Source organism: Cucurbita maxima, unplaced genomic scaffold (genome assembly GCF_002738345.1).
Source record: "Cucurbita maxima cultivar Rimu unplaced genomic scaffold, Cmax_1.0 Cma_Scf00006, whole genome shotgun sequence".
NCBI classification, from domain to species: domain Eukaryota; kingdom Viridiplantae; phylum Streptophyta; class Magnoliopsida; order Cucurbitales; family Cucurbitaceae; genus Cucurbita; species Cucurbita maxima.
In genome coordinates, this window is record NW_019272022.1 from 1,173,020 (window position 1) to 1,200,951 (window position 27,932).

Sequence of the window (27,932 nt, forward strand, 5' to 3'; positions counted from 1 at the left end):
CCTAATAACTCTGAATTCATTCGTGTTCTAGCGTATTATAATATTTAAGGTAAAATCTTTCTTGCGAAATCATTAAAAGTTTTACTATGTCTCTCATCCTCTCTATCCCACATTATTTTGCATGGACCATCGCTATCCATGTACAATAAATTTATGTTCATTGGCAGCAAACAAAATCCTATTTAGAATTTTGATTCATGATTCAAATTCTATTTATTTCAGTTGTAATTTTGTTGAAAAAATGATGGGACATTGAGAGATTCTGTGTATAGATTGTTCTTTGAATTATCAGATTGCAACAGATAAAAAGAAAAAGAGTATTCACTTTTGTTAGGTTGATCAGGTAAATAATTATTAACTACCCTCTACTTTTTCAGCTTCAAAACTTTAACTTCCATTAATAAGTCTCTTCACATGATGTCTAGGTTAGGAATCCGAAAAAGAAACTCACGATGAAATTTGTCAGGTCAATTCAGCTCAATTTTTCGAGAATTTCAATTAGTTTACCATTCTCAACTAAACCCTAAATTTTACCGTATCGTTCGATGTCTTCAATTTTTAGTTGGTCCCCAAAGTTCAAATAATAGTCTTTTGCGCATCTGAGTTTTGAAAACTTTCACTTCATAGTGAAATAATCTTTGTTCTCGAAATATTGATTTAACTTGATGTTTTGCAAAATGTAAGCTTGTTGGACGATAATGTGATGTCTCACATTGGTTGGGGAAGAGAACAAAACACCATTAATAAGAGTATAGAAACCTTCTTTAAAGAGAAGCTCGAAAGGAACCTGAATTTAGATGGTTACAGATAATAACCTTAATTATTTAAAGAAAAAAATAAAAATATATATAAATAATAGAAAGAAAAGGGTTTGTATATAAAAAAGAACCGGTGGAGTGATTTATTGCATTTGCTTTGAAGGAAAGAAAAGTATTTTGTTTTTGTAATCTTTTATTATTGTTATTATTATTAACAATATAATAATAGTATGAGATATTGTATTTTAATTTGAATTTTATTTTGAAATAGGACATAATTTTATTTTGAAAGTATTATAATAATAATATATGGGAAGGGATAGATGCCTTATGTAAGAGGGGTGGAAGAGAGATGGGGGGGGTACCCCCCACTATGCCCCCACCTTGTTTTGTATTTACAGCCTAACACCTACTTCCACAACTCTCTCTCTCTCTTCTTTTTCTCTCTCTAAATGTGATTCTTATTAGAAGGTGATGAATATGGATGGCATAGAATGAGGTGGGGTGTACAGTAAGAAACACGCATAGTGTCTTTACAACCCAATCACGTGGCTCCATGTGTATGGTGGTTCCAAATTTAAGTTTTATTATTTTAGAAAAAGGTGGAACAACCACATTGGATCTCACACACCCACTTCCAAATTTGTAATCATCATGTTGGGTTATGTTTTTTACTTTCACCTTCCGATTTTACCTTTTAACCGCAGATAATATCGTGTGGAGGTTTGGGATAATTTTAAAAATAAAATTGTGAAAGACAAAAGGGTTAGTTCACATGGGCATGTGATGTGAATGTCACTTGCATCTTCTTCCCTTGTTTTGTGGGGGCTGAGGGAGGGGTGAAATTTTGTCCACAAATTATTATTTTTAATATATATAGTTAAATTATAACATGACATGACATGAGAGGTGTGAAAACAAGACTCCCCTTAACATAACCTTAACTATAATTATACATTTCTTTTATTATTTATAATTTATTCAAAAATGTGGGTAACTTAATCAATCACCCACGTTTTTACCTCTGAATTTGGAATAAAGGATATTTTGTAGGGCTGATTTTAGAAAAACAAAACTAATTAAGTACTTTTCAAAAGCACCTTTGGTTTTAGAATAAGCTTGGAATAATAATTATAATAATATTATAAGGTCTTTTTAGAGAGTAGCTTTTTTTTAATTCTCTAATTTTCTTTTTCTTAATCATCATGTACTTATTAAAATTACCTAAAATGCCCTTCAAATTTACCATAAACGGTTCAACTACCACTTTTTTCTTTTTTTCTTTTTTTTTTACTATTCTAAAAGTAACCTATTTTGAATATTACTGGGTGAAGTTTGATTACATTACAATTTAAATGGTACTTTACTTAAAAGTGAATGTGGGGTTGAAAGAAAAGAGTAAATTAGAAGGGTCATCAAAAGCATGTGCTGTGGATTTCTTGCATTAATAGTGTTTTTAATGCTGAATTATCACTTTTCACATTATTATTATTATTATTATTATTATTATTATTATTATGCCTTTTTTTTCTTTTTTTTTTATTTAATATCTAAAAAAAGAACACATACACATTGGATTGTTGCAATTGTGGACATCATTGGAACATGAGAGCATGTGGTGATGAAGTAGTAAGCTTTTTGTGTGTAATATATATATATATATATATATATATATATATATGCTTAATTCTATACTAATCATAAAGCTTCTAAGCTTAATCAAATAATGATTACCCACTAACTTATTATAAACAATTAAAAACAAGTACAAAGTTAATTAAGGGAAGTGGTACATTTTGTATATGGGCCCCCATGTGGGCCCAAACAATTCCCCAAAAAAGCCCATTATGGGAGGCCCCCCATGTGCCCACACAACAAAAATAAAGACCAAGAATTTGTGTATCTCTCTCTCTCTCTCTCTCTCTCTCTCTCTCTGATGTTGAGAGATGCAAATGGATAAGAGGATAAAGCTTGGGCTGTTTTTTCATTCTTTTAATGATTCAGTTGGGCCTCTATATGGGCCTCTATATGGGCCTCTATATGGGCCTCTATATGGGCCGCTACATGGCTTCGGAAATGGAGACTCCAAGGGGAATATTTGGTTCATATGAGATGAGCCTTTGGAATAAGTTCTTCAAAAACAGAGTTCAAATCCTGTGAAGATGAGAGCATCTCCTTTTCTTCAGTTGTGATGCTATGAGTCCATTCTCAAGCCTCATCCTCTCATTTTCCAACTTCAACTTTTCCAATTCCCAATCTCGTTTCTTCTTAAATCGCTCCCACTTCATACGATCGTCCTCCAATTCCAATCTCTCTATTTCGATTCGAACCCGTTTCTCTTCTAACTCAATACAATGCGACTCGATCCGTACCTGTTGTACCTCACAAATTCTATCAGTTTCAGCTACAACTTGATTCGTTACAAATCGAGCAACTCGAGAACTATTGTTGCCTTCTTCGTAGCCATGTTGGAGCTTCCACAGATCATCGTTGTCGCAATCGATTCTATTTCCGAGAACCAACTGTAAAGAATGAAGCAATTCTGGATCATGAGGCAAATGCAGTCTATTACCATTATGATAAGAACACATCTCCTCATAGAATAAATGCTTGGAGTTTAGAATCTTCCTAACATCATCCTTTTCCTTTGCTTTCAAGTAATCTATCCCGTCCAAAAGCACAGGGTTCTCGACAACTTCGCAGGACGTCCCCCTACCGAGCATATCATTCAGTCTCTTATACCTTTTGTTGAGATCATTAAATTTATCCTCACATTGCTGGGGCGAAACATGATAACCTCGCTCGCCCATTACCTTCGAAACCGATTTCCACTTCCCCTTCTTTTGTAACACTACAAGTCTCCTTGTCCCTAAGCTTCCACATCCAGAACCAGAATCCTCTCCCATGTAGGATAAAACAGTAATCAAGAGCTTCACCATCTTGTTCGTCCACTTCACACGCTGCCATTGCGATCCATTCTTCTCGTTACGAGCATCATTATGAACATAGATCCCCTCCTCATCTTCATCGCTTGTCATATCATTGCCCATCTCCCTGTTATCATGATCTGCAAGTCCAATCCAATGATCCCTCTGTTGCAAGCTTCCCATTGTCAATGGAAAGCTGCCACGAACCGAGGATCCAACCGAAGATTGATATCGACTACTATCATGATATTGGTGGCATAAGTTTAGGGTATATTGTGGCTGTTGACAAGGAACCCCCATAGATCCTTGCCAGTCACCACCTCCATAAGAAACCCCCTCGGGAATCATGGATGCCTTCAAATATTTCATACTCTAATTCACGCCCTGTTTGGATCCAAATAGAAGCACAGTAGTTCTTATTTTCCCCTGATTTTGAATTGCTTCAATCAATCAATCAATTCCAGTAATCTAAACCCTAACGCAAGCGAGTAATTCTCCCAACAACATCAATCAATCCAAACAGAAATCCATTTCCTAAATCAAAGATCCAAAACCACATTCAAATGCACATACATAGAAACTCAGAAACCAATGCGAAATCCACAGAAAAGCTTTGCAATTTAAAGAACATCACAGATAAAGATAGAAACGGCATTAGGGTATTAAAATCCATTACCTGAAAATGAGGCGAAGAACTCCGTAATCAGTGTGTTAGAGTATCAGGTCTGATGAAGAACCGCAAATCAAATAATAATAATAAGAAACGGAGGGAGGGAAGGTTCAGAGAACCCATTATAGATTATTAATTGAAGGGCTCGTTTGCCGACGAAATGAGCGTAGTGCTAATACGGGAAATTATTATGATATTGCGAAGGCTAAATGCCCATATTTGGATAGGCCCCAATTATTGGGGTGTCTGCAAATATTTGAACTAGTAGAAATCTTCATTAAATTCCAACCTCCTGTTGCAACCTTTTCACTCTCCTCATTAACTACAGAACAAATCTAAATGTAAATATCCAAACATATAAAAATTCAACTAAAGTTGAGACCTTTTCATCAATTTTTTTAATTTTTATAGGCTACATGTGATTTCTCGGAACCACACGAACGAATCTCTGAGCCAATCTAGAGGGCTTTTACTAGGGATCTTAGAGACAATATTGGAAAGAGTTGTTTTGGTCGAGGAGATTAAGTTTGAGGTTTTGAATCATCCGAATTCATCTAGAAACAAGAAAGATCTAGAGGTAAGGATTTTGAAATTTTACATTTTGTTTTCGTTTTAGATTCGAGGTATTCCTCAATTAGTTAGTACAAAACTCAAGAAGGAATTTATGAGAAAAATTGATCAGAAGTCGAAGTTTTGATTGAATCTTAAGAACCGTACCATTTTAGATTTTGGAAGGCATTTCATTCTATCCATAGTTACTAAATTTGAATGAGGATAATTTTATTGAAAAATTGGATTAAAGTTCTTCCAACTTTGACGAAGGAATCCAGTTTAATCAAGTTAGGTAGAAAAAGATAGGAATATTGAAAGAAAATAGAAAAAGTACATTATCGTGATCAGATTTTCGAATTCTATTTGCAGATGCGTTGAAGAGGGTTCGAAGGGAGGCGCACTTGCGCCACACTAGGTACACATGTTGACACAGAAATAATGTGGAAAAATTGTAACCACACTGTTGGAATCGAAGAGAGGAATGCGGGCTTTAATGGGGACACGTGTCAACACTAGGAAAATCAAAGAAATAACATCGCCGTAGGATTCAGAAACTTGTACCTTCAAGCTTAACCTAGGTCAGTCCTATAGGATAGTGCATCGAGGTGATTTTGGTGCCTCCATCGTGTGTGAAAATGAACAAGGAGACTTTGTAAACTTATCCTAAAAGGGGGCGACAGACCACACAAGTAGACTTTGTAGTTTATCGACACATAGAATCGCTCCCCCGGATTTAGTGTGAATTTATAGTCTTGTGTAAGGGATGCAAACTATCCTCACACAGATGATGTTCGGGAGAGATAATACATATTATCATTTTTGAGATGATTATGATAAGGTCTCACCTCCTAAATAGACTAATGATTCACTTCCAAGGTAATGTAGTTAGCTAAGTCTAAATAATAGAAAAATTGGTTCACCACATAACTCAAATAAGTCGTATAGTAGATCCACATGCCAGAATAGGTGAATAACTTCCAAAACCCGATTGGGTTTGATGTAAGGAAGGGAACAATTTTCTAGACCCAATTGAGTTTGCAACATACATGAAAACCGCTTGAAACTTCAAGACCTCCAAGAAGCTCAAATAGCTATAGAACTTAGGTTTGATAGCCTACTGGGTCATGGATATGATTAGAGTTAGGTTGCTTATCGAGTACACTAAATATTACATTTTTTTTTTCACGTAACTGCTAATTGTTAGTTAAGGTGGGGGACTGTGCGAGAGTTGTACGGTTCACAAAGGAGAGTTGTCCCGAAGCATCAACCCTTATGTACTTAGGAGTTGTTTACTGTTTTGTATCTCATTCCCTCTTTTATAATAAACTTTTAAACAACCATTGAATTTGTAAATTTTTTTATTTTCATCTTTTAAAGGTTAAAGGTTTGGTTGTTTGTTTTTTAATTTGCTCAAATTTTTTATTGTACTTTTTTATTTTTATTTTGTACTCCATTGGAATGCGTGACTCAAATCCTTGAAAGTCAGGTCTTGACTAATTGGTATCAACACAATTAAGTCATAGGTCTTGTACATTGGTTTAGATAGAGAGTTGTACATCATCTATGACTTAGCTCGATGATACATCCTGCCACAATCAGGTAAGAAGTCTTAATTTAAAATGTGATTGAGTTTCATGAGATAGAACCCTGTAAGAACCATAATTTAACGTAGATGCAAGGGCCATAATTTAACGTAGATGCAAGGGTGAGTAGGTTAATTATCTTTTGATAATCATGGATCCCACGACAAGGATTTCAATTGACAGACTAGTGACTAAGAGGGGCAGGAGAATGGTTGCAGATGGCACCATAGTGAAAGTCCTAGAAGTTAAGACAACTAACCTTTGGAGGTATCCCCAAAGAGATCCCTCAAGTACTAGCGCTTATCCAGGACGTGCCACTAGCACAACCTACCATTACTTTCACCCGGGAGTCCATGCAATTGGTTATGACAACCACAATAGAGAGCTAGACTAAATTAGAGGGACAAAAGTTGAATCCAGTGACCTAAGGGATTTTAAAAATTACAACTCACCCTTCTTTGACGGTGGAAAGGTAGATCAAGTAGCCATTGAGGCTTGGTTGGAGGCAATAAAAATGACCTTCTAGTATATGAAATGCCCATACCAGGTGCACTAGACCACTTACATGTTAACGGGTGAAACATATTTCTGGTTGAAGAGCGCACAATGCATGCTCAGTGTCGATGGAGGTTCTATGACATGGCCCTATCTCGTTGTCACAAGATATAAGAACCATACTACATATTTAGATATGAAGCAAGGTGATAGAACAATCAATGAGTATGACCTCGAGTTAAACAACTTTTCTCAGTTTGCTTCATGAGTTTGCGGATATAGATAAAAAGAAGATTGATAGTTTTATCTAAGGTCTTAGAGACCAGATTTAAGGCTTTGAAGTGGCCCAAGCTTTATCAAATTACATCACAATATTATGAATAGCTATTGTGATAGATATATAGAAGCATAAGGGTAAGCAGCTAGAGACTGTCGAAGCTTTCTTAGTATCATAAGTGATGAACCTCTCACCCATGTTGAGCTGTAAGAGCAAGAATCAACTTTATCGTGTCTAGTCTAACCACAGGCGCAAAAACCTCCACAAAATCGACTCCTTATCATTGCACATATCCCTTCACCATGAGTCTTGCTTTATGCTTGCTGTCATTTCTTTCACTATTCTTCTTCAACTTAAACATCTACTTCAAATCGATGGGCTTGTGTTCTGGATGTACATTAGTCAGTGCCCACATCTTGTTCTTCTCAATGGTTTCAACAAGAGAACTAAACTTGTCGGGATCCAATTCTTCTTCAAGTGTATTCGCATAAATTTCAGCAAGAGAACTAAACTTCTTTGGTACATCCTCTATTATGGATCCTCATATGCTCTCGCCTAAGCTCTCTTGTTTTAGAGAATTCATTACACCTTTCAGTGTCACCAATGATGACATGTGTGGATTTGTCGGTGCACTTTCTAGGTGAATTCTATAACAGTCTACTTGTTGTCGTCAACGCTGCACAATCTCACTTCTTCTCTTCTTCAACGATGACATCTCTACTTACATAAATTTTCTCATATTGCGAATAATACAACCTGTCTCTTGGTCTCATCTACGTCTCTTGGTCTCATTCTCTACATCAAAGTACTCTTGAGAAATAAACTTGCAGGAGAGAGGAAAAAAAAAAGTAGTTATGAATTATTTTTGTTTTAAATTATGTCAAAAAGCTCTTACATAATTTAAGAAAGAAATGGGTTATGGGAGAGAGAAAAGTGATGAGGTATGGCTAAACTTAGTCTTATAAAAAACTATATAAAGGGCTTTAACTATTGTTGTAAATGCGAGACAGAAAACAACAAGTGAGAACAAGAAAGAACAACATAGAGGGGCACAACAAACTTGTTTGAGTTAGTGTGTAATACAAAAAACCTTTTGAGAACTTCTTTGTCTCCTTGTCTCTCCCCTTTCGACACCTCCTTTAAAGTTTCGTAAGAGTTATCTAAACGAGTTAGATTTAGAGCGAGCGTTTTTTTCTCTCAAGTTGGTATTGGAGCGCCTTTATTTTTCTACAATTTGGTATCAAAGCAGATGGCAAACATGATGGGACAAATGTCGCTACCACGCTTGACGAAGATGAACTACGAGAATTGGAGCATCCAAATAAAAGCTCTTCTTGGTTCGCAAGACGCATGGGAGGTGGCCGAAGATGGTTTCGAAGAACCGATTGATACCACGGGTTATACGGTGGCGCAAAACAAGACGCTAAAGGAATTACTGTCAAAGGATAAAGCAGCATTATACATGCTGTTCCGGGCTGTTGATGAGTCGGGCTTTGAGAAGATTGCAAGGGCAACTACTTCAAAAGAAGCATGAGACACTCTAGAAAAGGTGTTCAAAGAAAGTGACCGAGTTAAGCAGGTGCGTCTCCAGACTTTACATGGCAAGTTGGAGAGCATAAAGATGAAGGAGTCAGAAAATGTATTTGACTACATTACACGTGTACAGACCGTGGCGAATCAACTAAATCGGAACAGAGAAATGTTACCCGAGACGCGGGTTGTGGAAAAAATCCTGAGGTCGTTAATAGACACTTCGAAAATGTCGTGTGTGTCATAGAAGAGTTGAAGGACCTAGCGAAGTTCACAGTCGATGAGTTTGTCGGTTCTCTCGAGGCACACGAGCAACGTAAGAAAAAGAAGAAGGAGTCACTCGATCAAGCCTTTCAGACGAAGGCAACAATAAAGGATGGAAAAATACTCTACTTACAGAATTTTCAAGGTAGAGATAGTGGAAGCCGCGGGAATGGTCGAGCTGCTCAAGGCAATAGTCACAAAGAAAACTATCAGGAGAAGAGACTATCGAGCCAAGCAAATTGGCGTGGAAGAGGACGTATTCAAGGGCGCAGTCAAGGATACAATTCCAACATCCAATGCTTTAAATGTCAAAAATATGGTCATTACGCGGATAATTGTAACTCAAACAGATGTTACAATTGTGACAGAATGGGTCACTATGCGAGATATTGTCGAGCCAAAGAGAAGGTAGAAGAAACCATCAACCTAGCCTTGGATGACACAACAAATGGAGGCATCCTCTTGATGGCTCAAAACGAAGAGCCGAACACAAAAGGAGACGGGGACACGAAAGATAACGGTGGTAGTCTTGAGGTGGTATAAACTATCATAAATGATCTGACTCGCAGCGGATTTGGCGAAATTGTGGTATTAGAGACGAGAAAATTGAAGAATGATGAACAACCGAAAAACAGATAGCCCGAACTCGAAGAGAGAGAGCTCAAATGGCTGGAAAAGCAATTCGAGGTAGAAAGAAGAAAGAGGATGAAAATTGAAGAAAAGAGCTGGAAATAAAGGCTCAACGGTTAGAGAAGGAAGTGATTGAGCTGAGTAAGAGTTCCTTCTGTCTAAAACAAGAGAAAGAAAAGAATGAGAAGACGATCTCTGCGAAGAAAGAGAAAGGCCTACTCATGGAGATTGAGGGTTTAGTGGAAGAGGTTTAGTGGAAGAGCTAGTAAGGGAGAAAAAAGATATAGAGATATTGACTCAATAGAGAAACTCACTGGATGTGAACCTGAATCAAGTCCAATAGGAAGCAGTGAATTTACGCACAATGTTGATGTGTTAATCAAACTCATCAAAATGTATAAATGAATATATCAATGAAAACATTGACGTTTCTTAGGAGATCTAATACCCTGAAGATAAAGAGGGCTTTTGGCTGTACATTGTCACTTTGGTTTTTTATTTACTTTTTTTTCCTTTCTATTTCTCGCAAGACCAGAAACCAAAGGCAGCAAGTTATGCGATTGGATGTATTGTGTTGGTATTAATTAGACGATGCCACGTCACCATTCACATGCATGTTTCTAAAACGCTGTTTTGTTTTGGAAGCTTGTGCACGGTTTTCTAAAATCCATTTCCAAGCAAGTTTCCCCTTTTTCTTTTCTGGTTATAAATGGAAAGCTTTAAATGACGTAATTAGATTATACCCAAATTTTAAGACAATGGTGATAGTTTAGGAATTTTGAGTACGATTTTGTGTGTACAAAGTCAAAGGATCAAAGGTTAAAACAGAAAATTAAAATGATATCCGTGGATAGATTGGTAGGTAGATAGAATAGAAGATAGAAGGCAGTTGCTTGTTTAGGAATGGCATTGAAAATGGGCAAAGCCCCACGAAAAAAGAACCACCTCTTTGTCTTTGTAGCCACGAACTCTCTCCTCATGGACCTTAAGACACAAATGACCAACTCAACTGATATGTTCTTGAGGTTGCTAAACTACTCGATGAAGGTAAGAATCTGCATGAATCTCAAGGGAACAACTTGAAGGAACTTTTTAAGGATGGAGATCTCATCCACCTTGTTGCCTAACAAATGGATGTCGTTGATGATCGTCGTCAATTTCATAAAAAAATTTGTCTATTGATTCTCTTCCTTAATGTGAATAGAATCGAACTCACTCTTTAAGGCCTGCAATTTTGCTTCCTTGACACGTTCCACACACACATGCATTGTTTGCAACATCTCCTATGCTACCTTTTACAAATCCTTCTCTGCCAACATGAGATGTCCTCCAGGACTGCTTGGTAGATGGGTGCAAGAGTCATCCTATCATTACGCTCCTCAACGTCACCATGCTCGATGGCGCCTCACACGCCTTATGTCTGTAAGTTGACACCCATCTTTATCGACCATGCTACATAGTTACTCTTCATGAGTAATAGGTACTAGAGCGTTACACTCCCCTCCTTTTCACTCTTTATCGTCATCATATCTCCTCCGAAGACTTTGTGTAGTAACGATATTTTTTTCGGCATTCTAACTCTAATACCAAATGTTGGATGTAGCCTACAATCGAAATATGTCAAAACAAACAACTGAAACATGAAGAACAACTTAATGACAGAAAACTTTTGAATAGAGGAACCATAAGCATTTATGCTTTTCAATTCCCATTGTTGTTGTGAAAAAAGCATACATCTAATGAGTATTTATAGTGAACAAATCACTAACTAGTTTCCAAAACTTTTCCAAGTTAAAAACGACTAACAATCTTCTTAATTAAAGAACTAAACTTGGTCCACAATATGGCAACTACTAACAATTCTCCTGTAATTGCTTTAGTAATTTATTCTACTAAGTCTCCAAACAATTCTCCTAAAATTACTCCATAAGTTACTAACGTATTCTAATAAGTCAAGTTTATTAGCTCACAGCGTATTCCTAAATAGTGGTGAATCACCTAAGAAAATTCTTAATGATGCTGAGAGAGCACTAGTTATATGCCTAATACTTGAAGTGTGAATTTTGCCTTTACGAGATCGTTTTTCTTTGACATATTGTATCAATTAGGGAAAGGACTAGGTTGAATGTTGATGTAGAAAGGAAAAGGAATTGCATAGGCTTGAAAAAGTTTAAGAAATGTGAATGCAACTATCCGACCAATGACATGAAATTGGCGACCATGGTGTTCATGTTGAAATTTGTTGGCACTATTTGTATGATGAGAATGAACAAGTATTTATCGACCATAAGAGTCTCAAGTATCTTTTTATATAGAAAGAGTTGAACATGAGACAAAGGAGATGGTTGAAGTTGATAAAAGACTGATATTGATATCCTTTATCACGTAAGAAAAGTTAATGGTGTGACTAATGCACTAAGTAGAAAGACAACTCACTCTTCTACACTGATCACAATTTAGAGAGAGTTGTAGGATGAGATATATAGAGTTGGGATTGAGATCATGGTTATAGGTATCACAACAAAGTTAGCTTAGTTGATAGTCCGATTCACACTCAAAAAACATGTCAAAGATGCTTAGAGAACTGATACGTACCTTTGTTTACAGTCTCATCAGATGATGATTTGCTATTGCAAGACCATTTATCATCCCACAAGAAGATGGTATCGTGAAGGAGATCATGATTGAAGCCCAAAAGATACATCATATACATTCCACCGCGAAAGTACAAAGATTTGTTAGGATTTGAAGACCTATTATTGATGACATGGAATGAAGAGAGATATAGCTAAGTATGTGAGTCTAAGTTTGAATTATGTGCAAATAAAGACACCAAAACAAAGGCTTTCGAGATTATTATAGCAACTAAATGTACCTCAATGGAAGTGGAATGACGTGTTTATAGATTTCATTTAGAATTTATTGAAGACTCGGAAAAGTTTTTAAATCATTTGGGTCAACTTAGATAGATTAAAAATAACTCTCCTTGTACAGGTCATCTCATAACTCTCCACTAAAATGAAGTTATCAAAATCACGACTAGATCTATTTGACTCTCAAATGCAATTAAATCGGTAATCAATTTTGTTAATAGTGACTTCAATTGGAAATATTTTATTAACACTAACCCATTTTCTTATATGTTTATGGTCTTTCATTTAAAAAAATTTTAAAAAAATGAAATTCGACATAAAAAATACTTTTTTCGTTAGGATGAGATAAATTACCATTTTATCTTTTTAGAATAGCCTGTAATTAAGCATATCTTTGAACATATTTGTGCTTATTGTATTTGTTTCGTATATATATATATATATATATATATATATATATATATATATATTTGTTTCAACGTATATATATACTTAGCAATCCAATTTCACTTTCTTTCAATTATCTTAGTATACAAGGTTCTTGTAGCATCGATTATGATCTTATTATAATATGTTGATAGATTTACCTAAATGAATTTCAACTGTAGTCTCACTCTTCTTGAACTTTTCAAAAAAAAAAAAAAAATAGACTTCGGTTGCATTTGATAAATATACTTATAAATTGAATAATTATCAATCACATTGACCAAATATTCGCACAATGTTCTTCGGCTTGGCTTCTACATTTATTAGAACATTTGGGTCAAAATGTATAGGCCCGAGGTGCTTTTTGGCCTTGTATTCTTATCCTATAAAGGCTCAACTCTATAATCATAAATACCTTAGTATTTTGTAGTATAGTAAGTATTAACATTTTAACACATACTAATGGTAGTTAATTTGAACTAAACATAATTTAAAACATTTTTGAAATATGATACTACAAAATAATCCCTACTCTATATGAACCACTTATTTAATAGCCCAAAAAAATAAGAATAAATAAACAAATAAAAAAATTATAAAAAAGCGTAGGTCAAAATAATAGTAATAATAATAATTCATAAATAAATAACTAAAAATGATTACTTAAAAATAAAATAAAATAAAACAAAACTTGCTCACCCTCCCCTAGCCTCTCATCTCAATCTCATCCTCTCTCCTCAACCACTGCACAACAACATCACAGTTTGTCCAAAAATAAACACAAAAACGTAAGATTTGAGAAAAAAGTAAAATGGCTTTCATGCAGATTACAGATTTAGATATGTTATTACTGTAAAATCCTATTTCAGATTTCCTTTTCCTTTATAGTTATGTTTATAAGAAATTAATTTAGGATAGATCTTCTCCCTTTATCCAATATTCAATATTTTACCTGATCATATAATCCGATCTCATTTTTTAGTATCCAATTAATTAGATTTTTGTTGGCAGTTCTATAAATCTATTAGTAAACCATCAATTAAAATTCACCAATAATAATTGTTTAGAAAATATTTTTGTTGCAGTTCTATGTAAGATTAGTCAAACAATCCAATAAAATGGGCCAATAATATCGATTTAAAAATAAATACGGTAGGAGTTAATATCTATTTACACAATCAGAAGTGAGGAGAGAAGATTGAAGAAAGATTTAGGAATAGAATTTAAAAATAAAATCGGAAATATAGAGAGTACAAGAAACTCCATTAAATTTTGTCCGGTAACAATATATTTCCTTAGTAATAATAAAAAATAAGATCTTTAGTGAAAATAACATTTTATATATATATATATATATATATATATATAGATATCATTTCGAGACTTTTAAAAATGGATCAAGGTAGATTAGAGAAATAATTTTATAGAGTTCAAACTTGAAAATGATGTCATGAGCTTACATAGGTTGACTTGGATTTCAAAGGATGGAATCGAACTTTCATTAAGGATATATTCGTGACAACGACTTAAGCTAACCAGGTAAGTGACCTTACTATCAGCATGGTTATATTTGATGTTGACACGTGTCCCATGATTCGACACGTGTCATATATTGATATGTGTGAATTGTTTATGGATCGATATGCTTATGATATGTTATGTATATGTTATAATGTGTGAATTGTATGATAATAACTACGGTACGATATGTTCAATGATATGTTTGAGATAGGATACGAGAAGGATGCACAAACGAAATGTAACGATAGGAGTAAGATACATTCATGAAACGTTAAGGTTAGGTTACATACCGATGTGCTATGGATATGAGAGATTAATAAAAGATTACGGTTAGGTTATAGGTAGAAAGGGATAGGTGTGTGATAGATTGATAGAACGATAGCGTTAGGATATGTTCACGTGATGATATGACTAAAGTACGCTCATGTAACGACATGATTGTGATAGGTATAAAAACGTTAAGACTATGATAAGTTAGGGGACGATATGACCAAGAAGTGTTTACGACATGATATGATTATGATACGATATGGAAAATGATATAATATGTACATAATGCTAGTAGGGTTGTATTAAATGATAATGAAAACGGAAAACTGTTGGGACCTCATGCATTATGTGTGCTCATGCATTGAGGATACCCCTATTCCATCACGAGGGTATGGACACTTACATCCATTAGGCAGGCAAAGTATCGTTATGTTTTACATAATGCTTCTGTGACGGTTACTAATTCTAATGGGTGTCCGGCAAAAGTTGAGCTACTAGAGAAGGATTGCTCGACAAGTAAGGGGGCCCAGCAGTGTGCAAACTGACTGGTGAGCTCATACTCGCATGTATGGGTTGTGTGTAGAGTATATGGTACACATCCAAGTTTTCCAATTAGAATAGTGTCGTAGGAAAAATAGACTGATATGATAGGTCCCATCATTGCATTTGCATGTTCATGCATTTAACCCCAATAGTGAGATCACTAACTACTCAAGTCATGTGCTATTACATTTTTTCAGGTTAAGGCAAAGCATTCTTGTACAGCTAACGACGACATCTCAACTTGAGACCATGACACGTGTATAGGGTAGTGATATTTATTTTCTTAAACTTAGGCTAGAATATGATGTTTTTAATTTAAACTCTTATTTGTTTTATTTAACCTTTTGTTGTGTCGTTTTAAAGATGTTTTCGAAACACGTAAGTTCATGACTGTATTTTAAGATAAAGGTTATGTTTTATGGAGTTTAAATGAAGTCTTCAGCATTCAATGTTTAGGATATGTATACAGTAGCAACCTTAAATTGAGTAGAAAATTTCAGGTCGTTACATTTGAGAAATTGAATTATCTCTTATGGTTATTGAAAACACCATTTTCAGCCTTAAGTAACCGTTTTTTTTAACGACATTTTAGTATCTCTCAATGCACCAACTGAGATTGATTTCTTAGTGGCAACATATAACAAACCGAAATTTTCTACTTAATTCAACATCGCTACTATATACATATCATGAACATTGAATGCGAAAATATTTCATTTAAACTTTCATAAAACGATCATTTTCATCTTAAAACACCATGGACGTGTTTTTAAAAACACCTTAAAAAATGACACAACAAAAAAAATAAAATAAATAAACGTTTAAATTAAAAATATCCTATTCTAGGCTAAATCTAAGAAAATAAGTACGACTAACCTATGCATGTGTCATGGTCTCAAGTTGCAATGTCGTCATCGGCCGTACAGGAATGTCTTGCCTTAACCTAAAAGAATCTAGTAGCACATGGCTTAGTATTTAAATAAATACTCAGTAAGTGACTCCACTATTGGGGTTAAAGGCAAGAACATGCGAATGCAATGACGGGACCTATCCTTTCAGTCTATTTTCCTACACACAACCCATATGTTCGAGTTTGGACTCACCAGTCAGTTCGCACACCGCTGGTCCCTTTTCTTATCGGGTGAGCATACTCTGAGAGCTCCTTATGTAGGACACTCATTAGAACTAGTAACTGTCACACAACATTAGGTTAAACATAATGATCGTTCTCTTGATTGACCGTCGCAACATTATGATAAACATAATGATCGTTCTCTTGCTTGGTCATCGCTGCATTATATTAACCATAATGATCGTTCTCTTGCTTGGTCATCATAGCATTATGTTAACCATAATGATAGTTTTCCTACCTCATAACGTACGCGTTCGTAATATCTTGAAGGGTAAGAGGTATACCCCAATGCATGAGCATGCAATAATGCATGAGATCCCAACATTTTTCAATTTTCATTATCATTTAATACAACCCCGCTAGCGTTCCATAAATATCATATTGTCTTTCATATCATTTCACATATCGTTATCATATCTTCCATGCATACGTCGGGGTTGTATTTCATGCTAGTTCGTCGTTTTGCATGTCAATCATATCATATCATTCAAATTACATAAATATATCATATCATAACATTTCATGCTTCCAGGCATAACAATTTTCATTATATATCATATCATAACATATTACATCATAATATATCATATCATAACATATTGCATCATAATATATCATATCATAAACATATCAATTTATCACATATCTCGTACCATAACATATTTCATATCATATCACAATAAATATACATATATATATATCATAATCATATCATATCATATCGTAAACATTTCGTAATCATATCGCTCTCTAACTTATCATAGTCTTGACATTCTTATCCCTATCACAATCATATGGTTACATGAATGTATTTTAGTCATATCGTTACAGGAATGTATCCTAACGCTAATCGTTCTATCAATCTATCATAATCTTATCCCTTTCTACCCACAACCTAACCATATTCTTTTATCAATCGATTGTGAGATCATATCATTTTTTTTTATCAACCTCTCATATTCATAGCACTTCGATACATAACCTAACCTTAATGTTTCATAAATATATCTTACTCCTATCATTACATTATGTTTAGTGCATTCTTTTCATATCTTATCTCAAACATATCATTTAACACCTTGTACGGTAAGTGTTATCATACAATTCACATATTATAACACATACAATTCCATAAACAATTTACATATTATAACATATACATATAAGCATATCGATACATAAACAATTCACACATATCAATATATATGACACGTGCAGAACTACGAGGCACGTATCAACATCAAATATAATCATGTCAATAGTAAGATCACTTACCTGATTAGCTTACGTCGTTGTCACTAATATATCCTTAATAAAAGTTTCGATTTTGTCCTTTGAAATCCAAGTTAAACTATATGAGCTTATACATCAAATTCAAGTTTGAAATTCTCTAAAATTATTCCTCTAAAATTGGTTCATAGTTAAAACTCTGAAAATGTTATATATATATATATATATATATATATATATATATATATATATATTTATTTATTTATTTATTTATTTATTAAAAATCTTATTTTCAAAAAAAAAAAAATGTTTAATTAGAGTCATTTTAAGTTATTTCTTTAAGTTTTTAATTCTCGAATCTTCCTTCTTCTTTTTTTTTTTCTTTTTTCTTTTATCGTATTAGTACCTTTTAATTTTGTTAGGTGGATTCCTTTTTACTGTTTTTTTTTTTTATTGTTAACACTTTAATTTCTAGTCACAAATTTTTTTGATCATTTTATTTTTAATTTATTAAATATATAAATTTACTGATCTAATATTAGATTTAATAGAATTTATATAAATAATTGACATTTAAATTATAATTGAGGACAATGGTAATGATCTAGTCAAAATCTAATTATAAGTGGTTGTAATAAAATAAAAGAAATGAAGATTTAATATATACCTTACTTGATGAGATCTATCTTCACCTGCTATAGGTGAATCTCAATTGGTGGCCAGTAAATCTGACCATGGTTATGATTTAAGGGAGGGATGAGAGTTTAGCGGAAAGGAGTGGGAAGAGTTCTTCCTTTTTTGTTTATTTATTTATTTATCATTATTCTTTTTTAATTTATTTAGTATTTTTTTGGGCTATGACACAACAAATATTTTGTAAGATTATTTTTGTTAAATTTTATAATACTTAATTTCGAGATTACTTAGATAAGTATCTAAAGTTAGCTCCTATTGACTTAAACATAAACAAACGTTTTTGTCCGATCTCTTTGCCTTAACATCTAATATGTCAACTAAGAGATACGAACAACTAAATATTACACTAGAATAATTCTTATTCCTATAATACTTAGTAGATGTTCATCATTTTACATCTTTGAATTTAATTTTCAAAATTAAAGAAGATGTATATATAAATGTATCCTATCTAATTTTAGGAAAATTAGTTCTAAATAAGTCGATAACCCAATTACATTTTTACCCTTTTGAGAATGAGCTTTCTACGGACATGTGGGCCATATGTTCGTATTTGACCATCGAAATGGAACTTGAATTAACCATGATGTGAATGTGTAGGGTAGATTATGGCAAAAAATTATGAGCAATTCAATTGGTAGTATCAATTTATGGACTACAACACAGACGTTCAATGTCGTGATGGAATCTTTATTTGGAATCTTATATAAAAAAATAAAAAATAAAAAAAATGCATCGGTGTTTCCAATGAAGAATTCATACCAAAAGTGTTTGGTACACTTCATAGAATATGCTTTCTATCCTCCTTTCTTCAATAAGTTGTTTCAACCCCATTCTTTATTGTCTATCTCTTTCCAAATCTTCTATAATAATTATATTTTGTATGGGTCGATGTCACTTGTATATACGAATGGGAATACGGGCTTGGTGGATTATGTGTGTACCAAAGTGGTGCATACCGAAACGTGTGTATGAAAGTGATTACATCCCCGTGTAACAAAAAATTGGAGCCCAATACCATGGTTTTAGGTTCCACTAAAAACAATTTTATGTTGCACGTGATTGTATTTTTCGACGCAATAATGACATATTTATAATACTCAACCTTTTCCAAAATATTTTAATTTAGTTTCCACATAGTTTCCATAAACCTTAGATGAATTATGTTGCGCATGAAAATTTAAGAGAAGGCTCAATATGACATGATAATGTTAGGTACGAAATTTGGTGACCATTAGGTTAGGATAATGGGCTAAACCAAGTGAAGGTGTAAAATGACTAAAATGTCCCTATAATTATGCACCACTAGCTTATGACCAAAGTGACCTCTAAGTAAAATGAAATTTGATGAGGAGTTTTATGTCATGGTGTAAAAGGATTACACAAAAGTTACAAGGCATTGGAATATGTTGAAGAATTAAACCAAGATTTGGGGTGGTAAATGACCAAAAGACCCTTATGACAATTCTATGACGTTTTCAAGATCCTAGAAGACTCAAAATACTATAGAAAATTATATGAGACTCATTTATGATATTAAGGGTAAATATGAAAGATTTTAGGGAATTATGAAATTTTTGGAGTATGAATTAAGATTTAAAATACATAACTATCTATCAAACACGTTATAATAAATCAAATATTTTATGAATACCAAATGATAGGCTTACGAAAGTTTTATGCATGCAAATAAATGTTTATGACTCATATGAATTAGGGTACACTTGTTAAGAATTTTTCTTGAGTACTTCAAGACTTAACAAAAAACCCATAAAATTAGGACCGAGTTATTATAAAAAAAATAAAAATAAAATAAAAAATAAAAAAAATAAAATAAAATAAAAAAAATTAAAGAATTAAAAACTTAAACTAAATATAGAGAAAAAAAAAATATATGAAAGTATAAAATGACTTAAATAAGTCTAACACTAACCATAGAAAATAAGATTTTTAATAAAAACATAATTATAAATATATAACATTTCAAGACTTTTAACAATAGACCCATGTGAATGAGAGATAATTTTATAGACTTGAAACTGATGTCATGGGCTCACATAGGTTGACTTGGATTTCAAAAGACAAAATCTAACTTTCATTAAAAATATATTCGTGACAACAACTTAAGCTAACTAGGTAAGTGACCTTACTATCAGCATGCTTATATTTGATGTTGACACTTGTCCCGTGATTCGACACGTGCATATCTTGATATGTGTGAATTGTTTGTGGATCGATATGCTTATGATATGTTATGTATATGTTATAATATGTGAATTATATGATAATAACTACGGTATGATATGTTCAATGATTTGTTTGAGATAGAATACGAGAAAGATGCACAAACGAAATGTAACGATCGGAGTAAGATACATTCATGAAACGTTAAAGTTAGGTTACATACTTAAGTGCTATGGATATGAGAGATTGATAAAATAATACGGTTAGGTTATGGGTAGAAAGGAATAGGTTTATGATAGATTGATAGAACGATAGCGTTAGGATATGCCCTTGTGAGGATATGACTAGGGTACGTTCATGTAACGATATGATTGTGATAGGTATAAGAACGTTAAGGCTATGATAAATTAGGGAACGATATGACCCCGAAATGTTTACAACCTGATATGATTATAATATGACATGTGAACTATGGATATATATATATATATATATTGTCATATGATATGAAATATGTTATGGCTGACATGTTTATGATATGATATATTGTGATGCAATATGTTATGTTATGGTAGGTATATGATGAAATGTTATGTTAAAAGCATGAAACATTATGTTATGTCTCTTAAATTGTGTGTACACAACATGATATGAATGACATGAAATCAGGATAAATGACATGAAATATAACCCCATTAGAATTATGTATGATATGAGAACTAAAGCATGAGAAACGATATGATATGAATGATGAACGATATTTGAAATGATATAAAAAACGATATGATATGTACAAAATGCTAGCGGGGTTGTATTAAATGATAATAAAAATGGAAAAATGTTGGGACCTCATGCACTATGTGTGCTCATGCATTGGGGGATACCCTTATTCCATCACGAGGGTACAGACGTGTACATCCACTAGGCAGACGAAGTATCATTATGTTTTACATAATTCTGTCGTAACTGTTACTAATTCTAATGGGTGTCGGCAGAAGGAGAGCTACTAAAGGAGACTCGTCCGACAAGAAAAGGGGCCCAATGGTTTGCAAATTGTGTCTGGTGAGCTCATACCCGCACGTATGGGCTGTGTGTAAGAGTATATGGTACACATCCAAGCTGCTCATTAGAATAGTGTCGTAGGAAAAATAGATTGATATGATAGATCCCGTCATTGCATTCGTATGTTCTTGCATTTAATCTCAATAGTGGATCACTTACTAAGTACTTCTTAAAATACTCAACTCACGTGTTATCTTTATTTCAGGTTAAGGCAAGACATTTTTGTACGGCTGACGACGACATTGCAACTTGAGACAATGACACATGCATAGGGTAGTCGTATTATTTTCATAGACTTAGGCTAGAATATGATGTTTTTTATTTAAACGTTTATTTACTTTACAAAACACGTAAGTCCATGACAATCTAGAATGAAAGTGTAAATGAAGTATTTCCGCAATCATGTTTATGATATGTATACAATAGCAACCTTAAATTAAGTAGGAAATTTCGGATCATTACATTTAAATTCGTCGCCCAAGTTGAATTTGTTAGACGAGAACACAACTCTCCACAATGATATGATATTGTCCACTTTGAGCATGAGCATAAACTCTCATGGTTTTGCTTTGGGCTTACTCAAAAGACGTCGTACCAATGGAAAAAGTATTCTTGGTTTATAAATCCATGATTATTCTCCAACCCGAGACATTCATCATCCAATAGAATTTCATTCCAAACCGGATGACATTTGATTCACGGATAAACACAAAATTGTTTAAATAATTAGGCACTATAAGAATGGAAGCAAACAAGATAATTAATCTCACATTAATTCTAAATTGAGAAAAAAAAAAATAGTTAAAGAACATCACGGTTGTTTTATCTATGATATTATGCTATTCTTAATAGCTAAGAATTTAAAAATATAAATTGACAAAAATCAAATTTATAATTCAACTAATATATTTTAAATCTAAAAACATAATATCCTAAAGGGTATTATTTAATATAATTTATGCATTATATTATATTATTTATTTATTTATTATTTTTTGATGTGGACTGCTAGTAGGTTTTGGCTTTGAAATACGTTGAAATGTTTTAAAATTTTCTTTTAGTTGTAGAACTTGTAATTGGCTTATGTCATATACTATATCCAAAACAAATATTATAATCAGTTATTGTTATCTATTGTTAGTATTAATATAATTTTCAATGCAAACGTCTTTTTAATCGATTAAAATAGGTTAGTATTATTAAAATTATATATCGTCATTATAGTTATTATTAGCAATATTTTAGATTAAATAAAATAACCTCGTATGTAAAAGAGACACGTGGCAAAATCTGGATAACGTGTCCGCGGATCTCGTAGAAATGTCTCAAAGATATGGGCCGGTAGGGTTGTCGGGTTATTTTTCCGTTCGTTCAGAAGTCAACCTTCATTCAGGGATAATTCAGTAATTTCAGTTTGGCTGACGTGTCCTACGTTTCAGTGGGCTCTGTCTGGGAGGAGGCCAATAAATATAAATATAAATAATTAAACCCAGTGGGAGATTTAAATAAAATAATGGAATATGTTTTTTCAGCTGTTGGAATGATCTTTCATGTGGGACAAATTAGATTGGTGGATTAAATTTTAAAAAATTCTAAATTATTTATTTATTTATTTATTTATAAAGAAGAAGAAACATAGGTTTCACCGCCTATATCAAGGTACATCAAGGAAATACGAGATAAATACAAGTAATTATAATATATGAATTTGTTTTTATTTCTTTCTTTTCAGAATATCCATAATTATATATATATATATATATATTTGAAAACATTAAAAAATAAAAATCGATTAGAGATGTTCACGAGGGTGAGGAGGGAAAGTCTTCTCCGTTCTTATACACATCACTTATTTTATTCCTCGTCTCCATGAAAATTTCATTTATTTTTGCAGCGATTGAGTTTTCTGTGTAAAATTGTTTCCATTTATTATTATTTTTAAAGAATTTTTTAATGTATACATTTTTTCAATATAAATTATTAATTGGTGGTAGACTCACTCGTGATATTAAAATTTGGAGTTGAGCCACCTCTTTATAAATTATTATTTATTGATAAGATCATTTCAGCTACGATAATAAACAAAATACAAAATTAATATATGTCTAACGAAATTTGATAATATAATTTTTAAATTTAGGAAAAATCACCATTAAAAAAATAGTAATAATAAATTAGAGTTATATCGTGACCAACCAAATATTCCATCCAAATGACTAATTAATATTTTTCAGTTGAGTTACCGAATGGGTATGGATCCACGAGGAGAACTAATTGATTTTTTTTTTTTTTTGAAGGATTAGTTATGAAACAAATTTATAGCACAAAGCATATATTAAGAAACAACCATTTAATACTTGAAAACGAAATGTATTAAAATTAAAATTCAAACCATTTTTAGTGGTAGTTAAGAGGTTGAGATGACGTTCATATTGGGTAAATAAAACTTTTAAGATTCTAAAAATGCATTAGTTCTATACCCAACTAACAGTGTTTGTGAAGATTAATTAAAACCCGGATTGAATTTAAGAAAAATAAAATGAATTGATTTCTTGGATCTTCGAAAGTGGAAAGAAGGATTCGTCCATTTAAAATTTGAGTCAAGCAAGGAAGCAAGCAAGCAAGAAGTTTATTTATTTTTAATTTGTTTTAAAATTTTGTGAGAAATTAGTTCACGCGTTGGATTTATTATAAGCCTGCTAAACTCGGGTTCTACATCAGCGAACAGAGAGCGAACAGAGAGCGAGAGGGAGTTCTTAAGAAGCTTCAAACTGATTCTCTTCATCCCCTTGTTCATCAATCTCATCTTTTCCTCTGGGGATTATTAGTTTTAGGTTTCTGGGTTTTTAAAATCATCTTCAGATTCCTCTATTTTCGTCATTTTCAGGCTTGGATTTGGCTCACACTTCAATCGGTACGTTTTCAGCTTCTATAATCCTTTTGGGGTTCTTTTAAGTTTGTTTCCTCTGCTCTCTTATGGTTCTTTTTGTGTCTATTTATTCAAGCTCTCTAATGGGGTTTCTTAGCTGCTGGTTCTATTGTCTAGGGTTTGTTTCTAAATCCACATTGGATATCATTTACTTCTAGTTTCTATGTTTAAGAAACCCTCTTGGTGAGGAAATGGATCTTTGACTTGTGTTACCAATTGGGTCTGTTCTTTGTTCTGTTTTCTTTCTAGGGTTCTCATTTTAGGCGTTGTTGTTTAATCTCTTGATCATATGATTCCTAATTTTGTAAGTCATGTTCTGTTGCTTCAATGATTTGTAGCTGTTTCTGAAATTCAATCCAGACTAGAAGTTAGATCCATTCTTGTACTTTCATAAAGTAAAAATACTTTTGCATAATCTGTTCAGCTTAAAATATGAAAAACTGGATGCGCGCATCTGGAAATTTGGCTCATACCAGGTTTAAAATCCATCATTTTGGTTGTTCCATAGAATCTGATGCGCAGGTTGGTTAGCATCTTAGCAGAGATTTCATGATCTATGCTTGGTCCAAGCATCTATTTTTCATGTTTTTTTGTTGTTTTTTGAGCATAATGATTGACATTTGAATTCTATCTTTTTGATATGCAGTTGATGGTGTAGATCGTGGTACGAATTATCTTGTAACTGGCATTTAGGCGTTAATCAGAGTTTTGTGTTTCTTTGAGTGATGTCATTTCGTAGTATAGTCCGTGATGTTAGAGAGGGGTTTGGAAGTTTATCGAGGCGTAGTTTTGAGTTCAGACTACCTGGTCACCATAGAGGTAAATCTCATGGATCAGTCCATGATCTGCTCGATCAACCTCTGGTAATTCAGTCCAGTCGATGGGCTAGCCTTCCACCTGAGCTATTGCGGGATGTTGTCATGAGATTGGAGGAGAGTGAGAGCGTGTGGCCTGCTCGCAGGAATGTTGTTGCTTGTGCTGCTGTTTGTAGGTCATGGAGGGATATGTGCAAAGAGATCGTAAAAACTCCCGAGTTCTCTGGGAAAATTACGTTCCCTGTCTCCTTAAAGCAGGTACAAAAGCAACAAAATGTTGTAATTCCTAATTAATTTCCACCCATATGTTGGATATAAAAGAACATTTAAGTATACATTTTGTGAAGACTGAAGACTAAGCTAATTTCTTAATTCATTTCTCTTTGCAGCCCGGGACTCGCGATGGAACGATGCAATGCTTCATTAAGAGGGACAAATCTAATTTGACATACCACCTTTACCTTTGCCTTAGTACTGGTAAGCTCCTCTTTCATTGTTGTTGCATTCATTCTTGATCCTTATCTCACGCCTTATGGATATCAATTCTTTTAAGCTAAATTTGATCATTAGAATCAAATCGTTGAGATACTTGAGAGGGTGGATTGGGGAGTCCCACATCGACTGGAGAAGAGAACGAGTGCCAACGAGGACGCTGGGTCTCAAGGGGGGTGGATTGTGAGATCCCCACATCGGTTGGGGAGGAGAACGAAGCATTCTTTATAAGGATGTGGAAACATCTCCCTAACAGACGTGTTTTAAAAACCTTGAGAGAAAACCCAAAAATGATAATATTTACTAGTGGTGAATTGTGGGCTGTTACAGTATATGTGTGAGTGGCTCATTTATTTAAGTCACCATATCATCTACATTCACTTTATTGTTTGTTTTTACATTGTAAATGAATCGCTTTGACCTTTTATGCATCAATTGCCCGGTTTCTAAAATGGGTTAAGTACAAGTAAGCATAATGTAGTACTGGTTCGGTTTTGAGATGTGAATCTTCTTCGTTGTACTATTGTTAGTTGTTATGTATCAGCTTCTAGGTATTCGACTATGAATATGTATAAATATACGTATGTAGTCACGGATATGTTTCTAAATAATGATACTCTTGCAGCTTTACTTGTTGATAATGGGAAGTTTCTTCTTTCTGCGAAAAGAACAAGGAGAACGACTTGCACTGAGTACATGATTTCCATGGATGCGGATAATATATCAAGATCGAGCAACACCTACATTGGAAAACTAAGGTAGGATTGTTTATCTTCATCCTAAGTTCCTTATTTCTTGAAGATACCTCGCAACACGCCTTTCCTAAAGTAATTTAAGCTATATGCCATGCTGAATGCTTATCAGTTTACACTTCATATGGATCGTGTTCAAATCGAGAAGTCGAGTACATTGAAATTTAGAAGAAATTTAATTTGAGATAGGAACTTGCAGTTCTAATATTGAACGTCGTAAGCCTGTAGCCATTTGCCACGTGGTTTTTAGTTTTCGACTTCTAAAATTGTTCGTAAAAAAGTACAAGAAGCACATGTTTTTTAGATTTCGTCGAGTTATTCTGATTCAGTTCTTGAAGCGTTTTCTTGTGGTCTGTTCTCTTCATTTCAGGTCGAATTTTCTAGGGACCAAATTTATTATCTATGATACACAGCCTCCATACAACAATGCCCAGATTTCCCCCCCAGGCCATAGTCGTAGATTCTACTCGAAAAAAGTTTCTCCGAAGATCCCATCCGGTAGCTATAATATTGCTCAAGTCTCCTATGAGCTGAACGTTCTTGGCACTAGAGGCCCCCGAAAGATGCATTGCACAATGCACTCCATCCCCATCTCATGTCTTGAGCCCGGTGGCACTGTTCCTGGCCAGCCCCAAGTCGTCACTCGACTCCTTGGTGATTCGTTTCGAAGTATATCGTTTTCGAAGTCTGTATTAAACTCTACAGAGTTCAGTAGTTCCCGCTTCTCTGATATCGTTGGTTCACGGGATGAAGATGAAGCGGGGAAGGAGAGGCCATTGATTCTTAGGAATAAGCCACCGCGGTGGCACGAGCAGTTGCAGTGTTGGTGCCTTAATTTCAGGGGACGAGTAACCGTTGCATCTGTTAAAAACTTCCAACTGATCGCTTCAACAGAGGCTTCTTCTTCTACAGCTACAAACCAACACGCACAATCTTCCCAGTCCGACCACGACAAGATCATTCTTCAATTCGGGAAGGTCGGGAAGGACATGTTTACAATGGATTACCGATATCCATTGTCTGCATTTCAAGCTTTTGCTATCTGTTTGAGTAGCTTTGACACCAAGTTGGCTTGTGAATAAGTAGAATCAACTGACCCATGTCATGCTTTCCTTCTTCCAAATAGATTGTGTTTAGTTCTGTAAAAATCGCCTGTCTCATAAAATTTGTAGAACAATGTGTGCACCCTAAAGAATTGACTTTCTCCCCTGCCCCTCTGACCCAGCTTTAATTCCTATTGCTTAGTTTGTTGTTCGGTATCGAATGTTGGGAATGTGAATATAGTTCCATGTCAATTTAAGCTCGAAATGGATAATATCAT

General features: G+C 33.8%; 2 protein-coding genes across 6 annotated transcripts; one reads left to right on the forward strand and one right to left on the reverse strand.

Moving 5' to 3' along the window:
- Positions 1-2,450: 2,450 nt before the first annotated feature.
- On the reverse strand, positions 2,451-4,546 carry LOC111480603. 4 transcript variants are annotated; one of them, XM_023125744.1, is made up of 2 exons: positions 4,362-4,546; positions 2,451-4,069 (listed from the first exon to the last, which is right to left on the reverse strand). In XM_023125744.1, the coding sequence occupies exon 2, from the start codon at positions 4,052-4,054 to the stop codon at positions 2,906-2,908; it is 1,149 nt and encodes a 382-aa protein (XP_022981512.1). In that variant the 5' UTR covers positions 4,055-4,069; positions 4,362-4,546; the 3' UTR covers positions 2,451-2,905. The 4 variants fall into 4 exon arrangements, with proteins under 4 accessions (XP_022981512.1, XP_022981513.1, XP_022981511.1 ...); XM_023125745.1 differs by having other exon boundaries at positions 2,451-4,111; XM_023125743.1 differs by having other exon boundaries at positions 2,451-4,153.
- Positions 4,547-24,089: 19,543 nt separating this feature from the next.
- LOC111480587 (tubby-like F-box protein 8) lies at positions 24,090-27,906 on the forward strand. 2 transcript variants are annotated; one of them, XM_023125708.1, is made up of 5 exons: positions 24,090-24,537; positions 25,199-25,625; positions 25,757-25,844; positions 26,485-26,617; positions 26,982-27,906. In XM_023125708.1, the coding sequence occupies exons 2-5, from the start codon at positions 25,278-25,280 to the stop codon at positions 27,691-27,693; spliced, it is 1,281 nt and encodes a 426-aa protein (XP_022981476.1). In that variant the 5' UTR covers positions 24,090-24,537; positions 25,199-25,277; the 3' UTR covers positions 27,694-27,906. The 2 variants fall into 2 exon arrangements, with proteins under 2 accessions (XP_022981476.1, XP_022981477.1); XM_023125709.1 differs by lacking the exon at positions 24,090-24,537 and adding an exon at positions 24,578-25,074.
- The last annotated feature ends 26 nt before the right edge of the window (positions 27,907-27,932 follow it).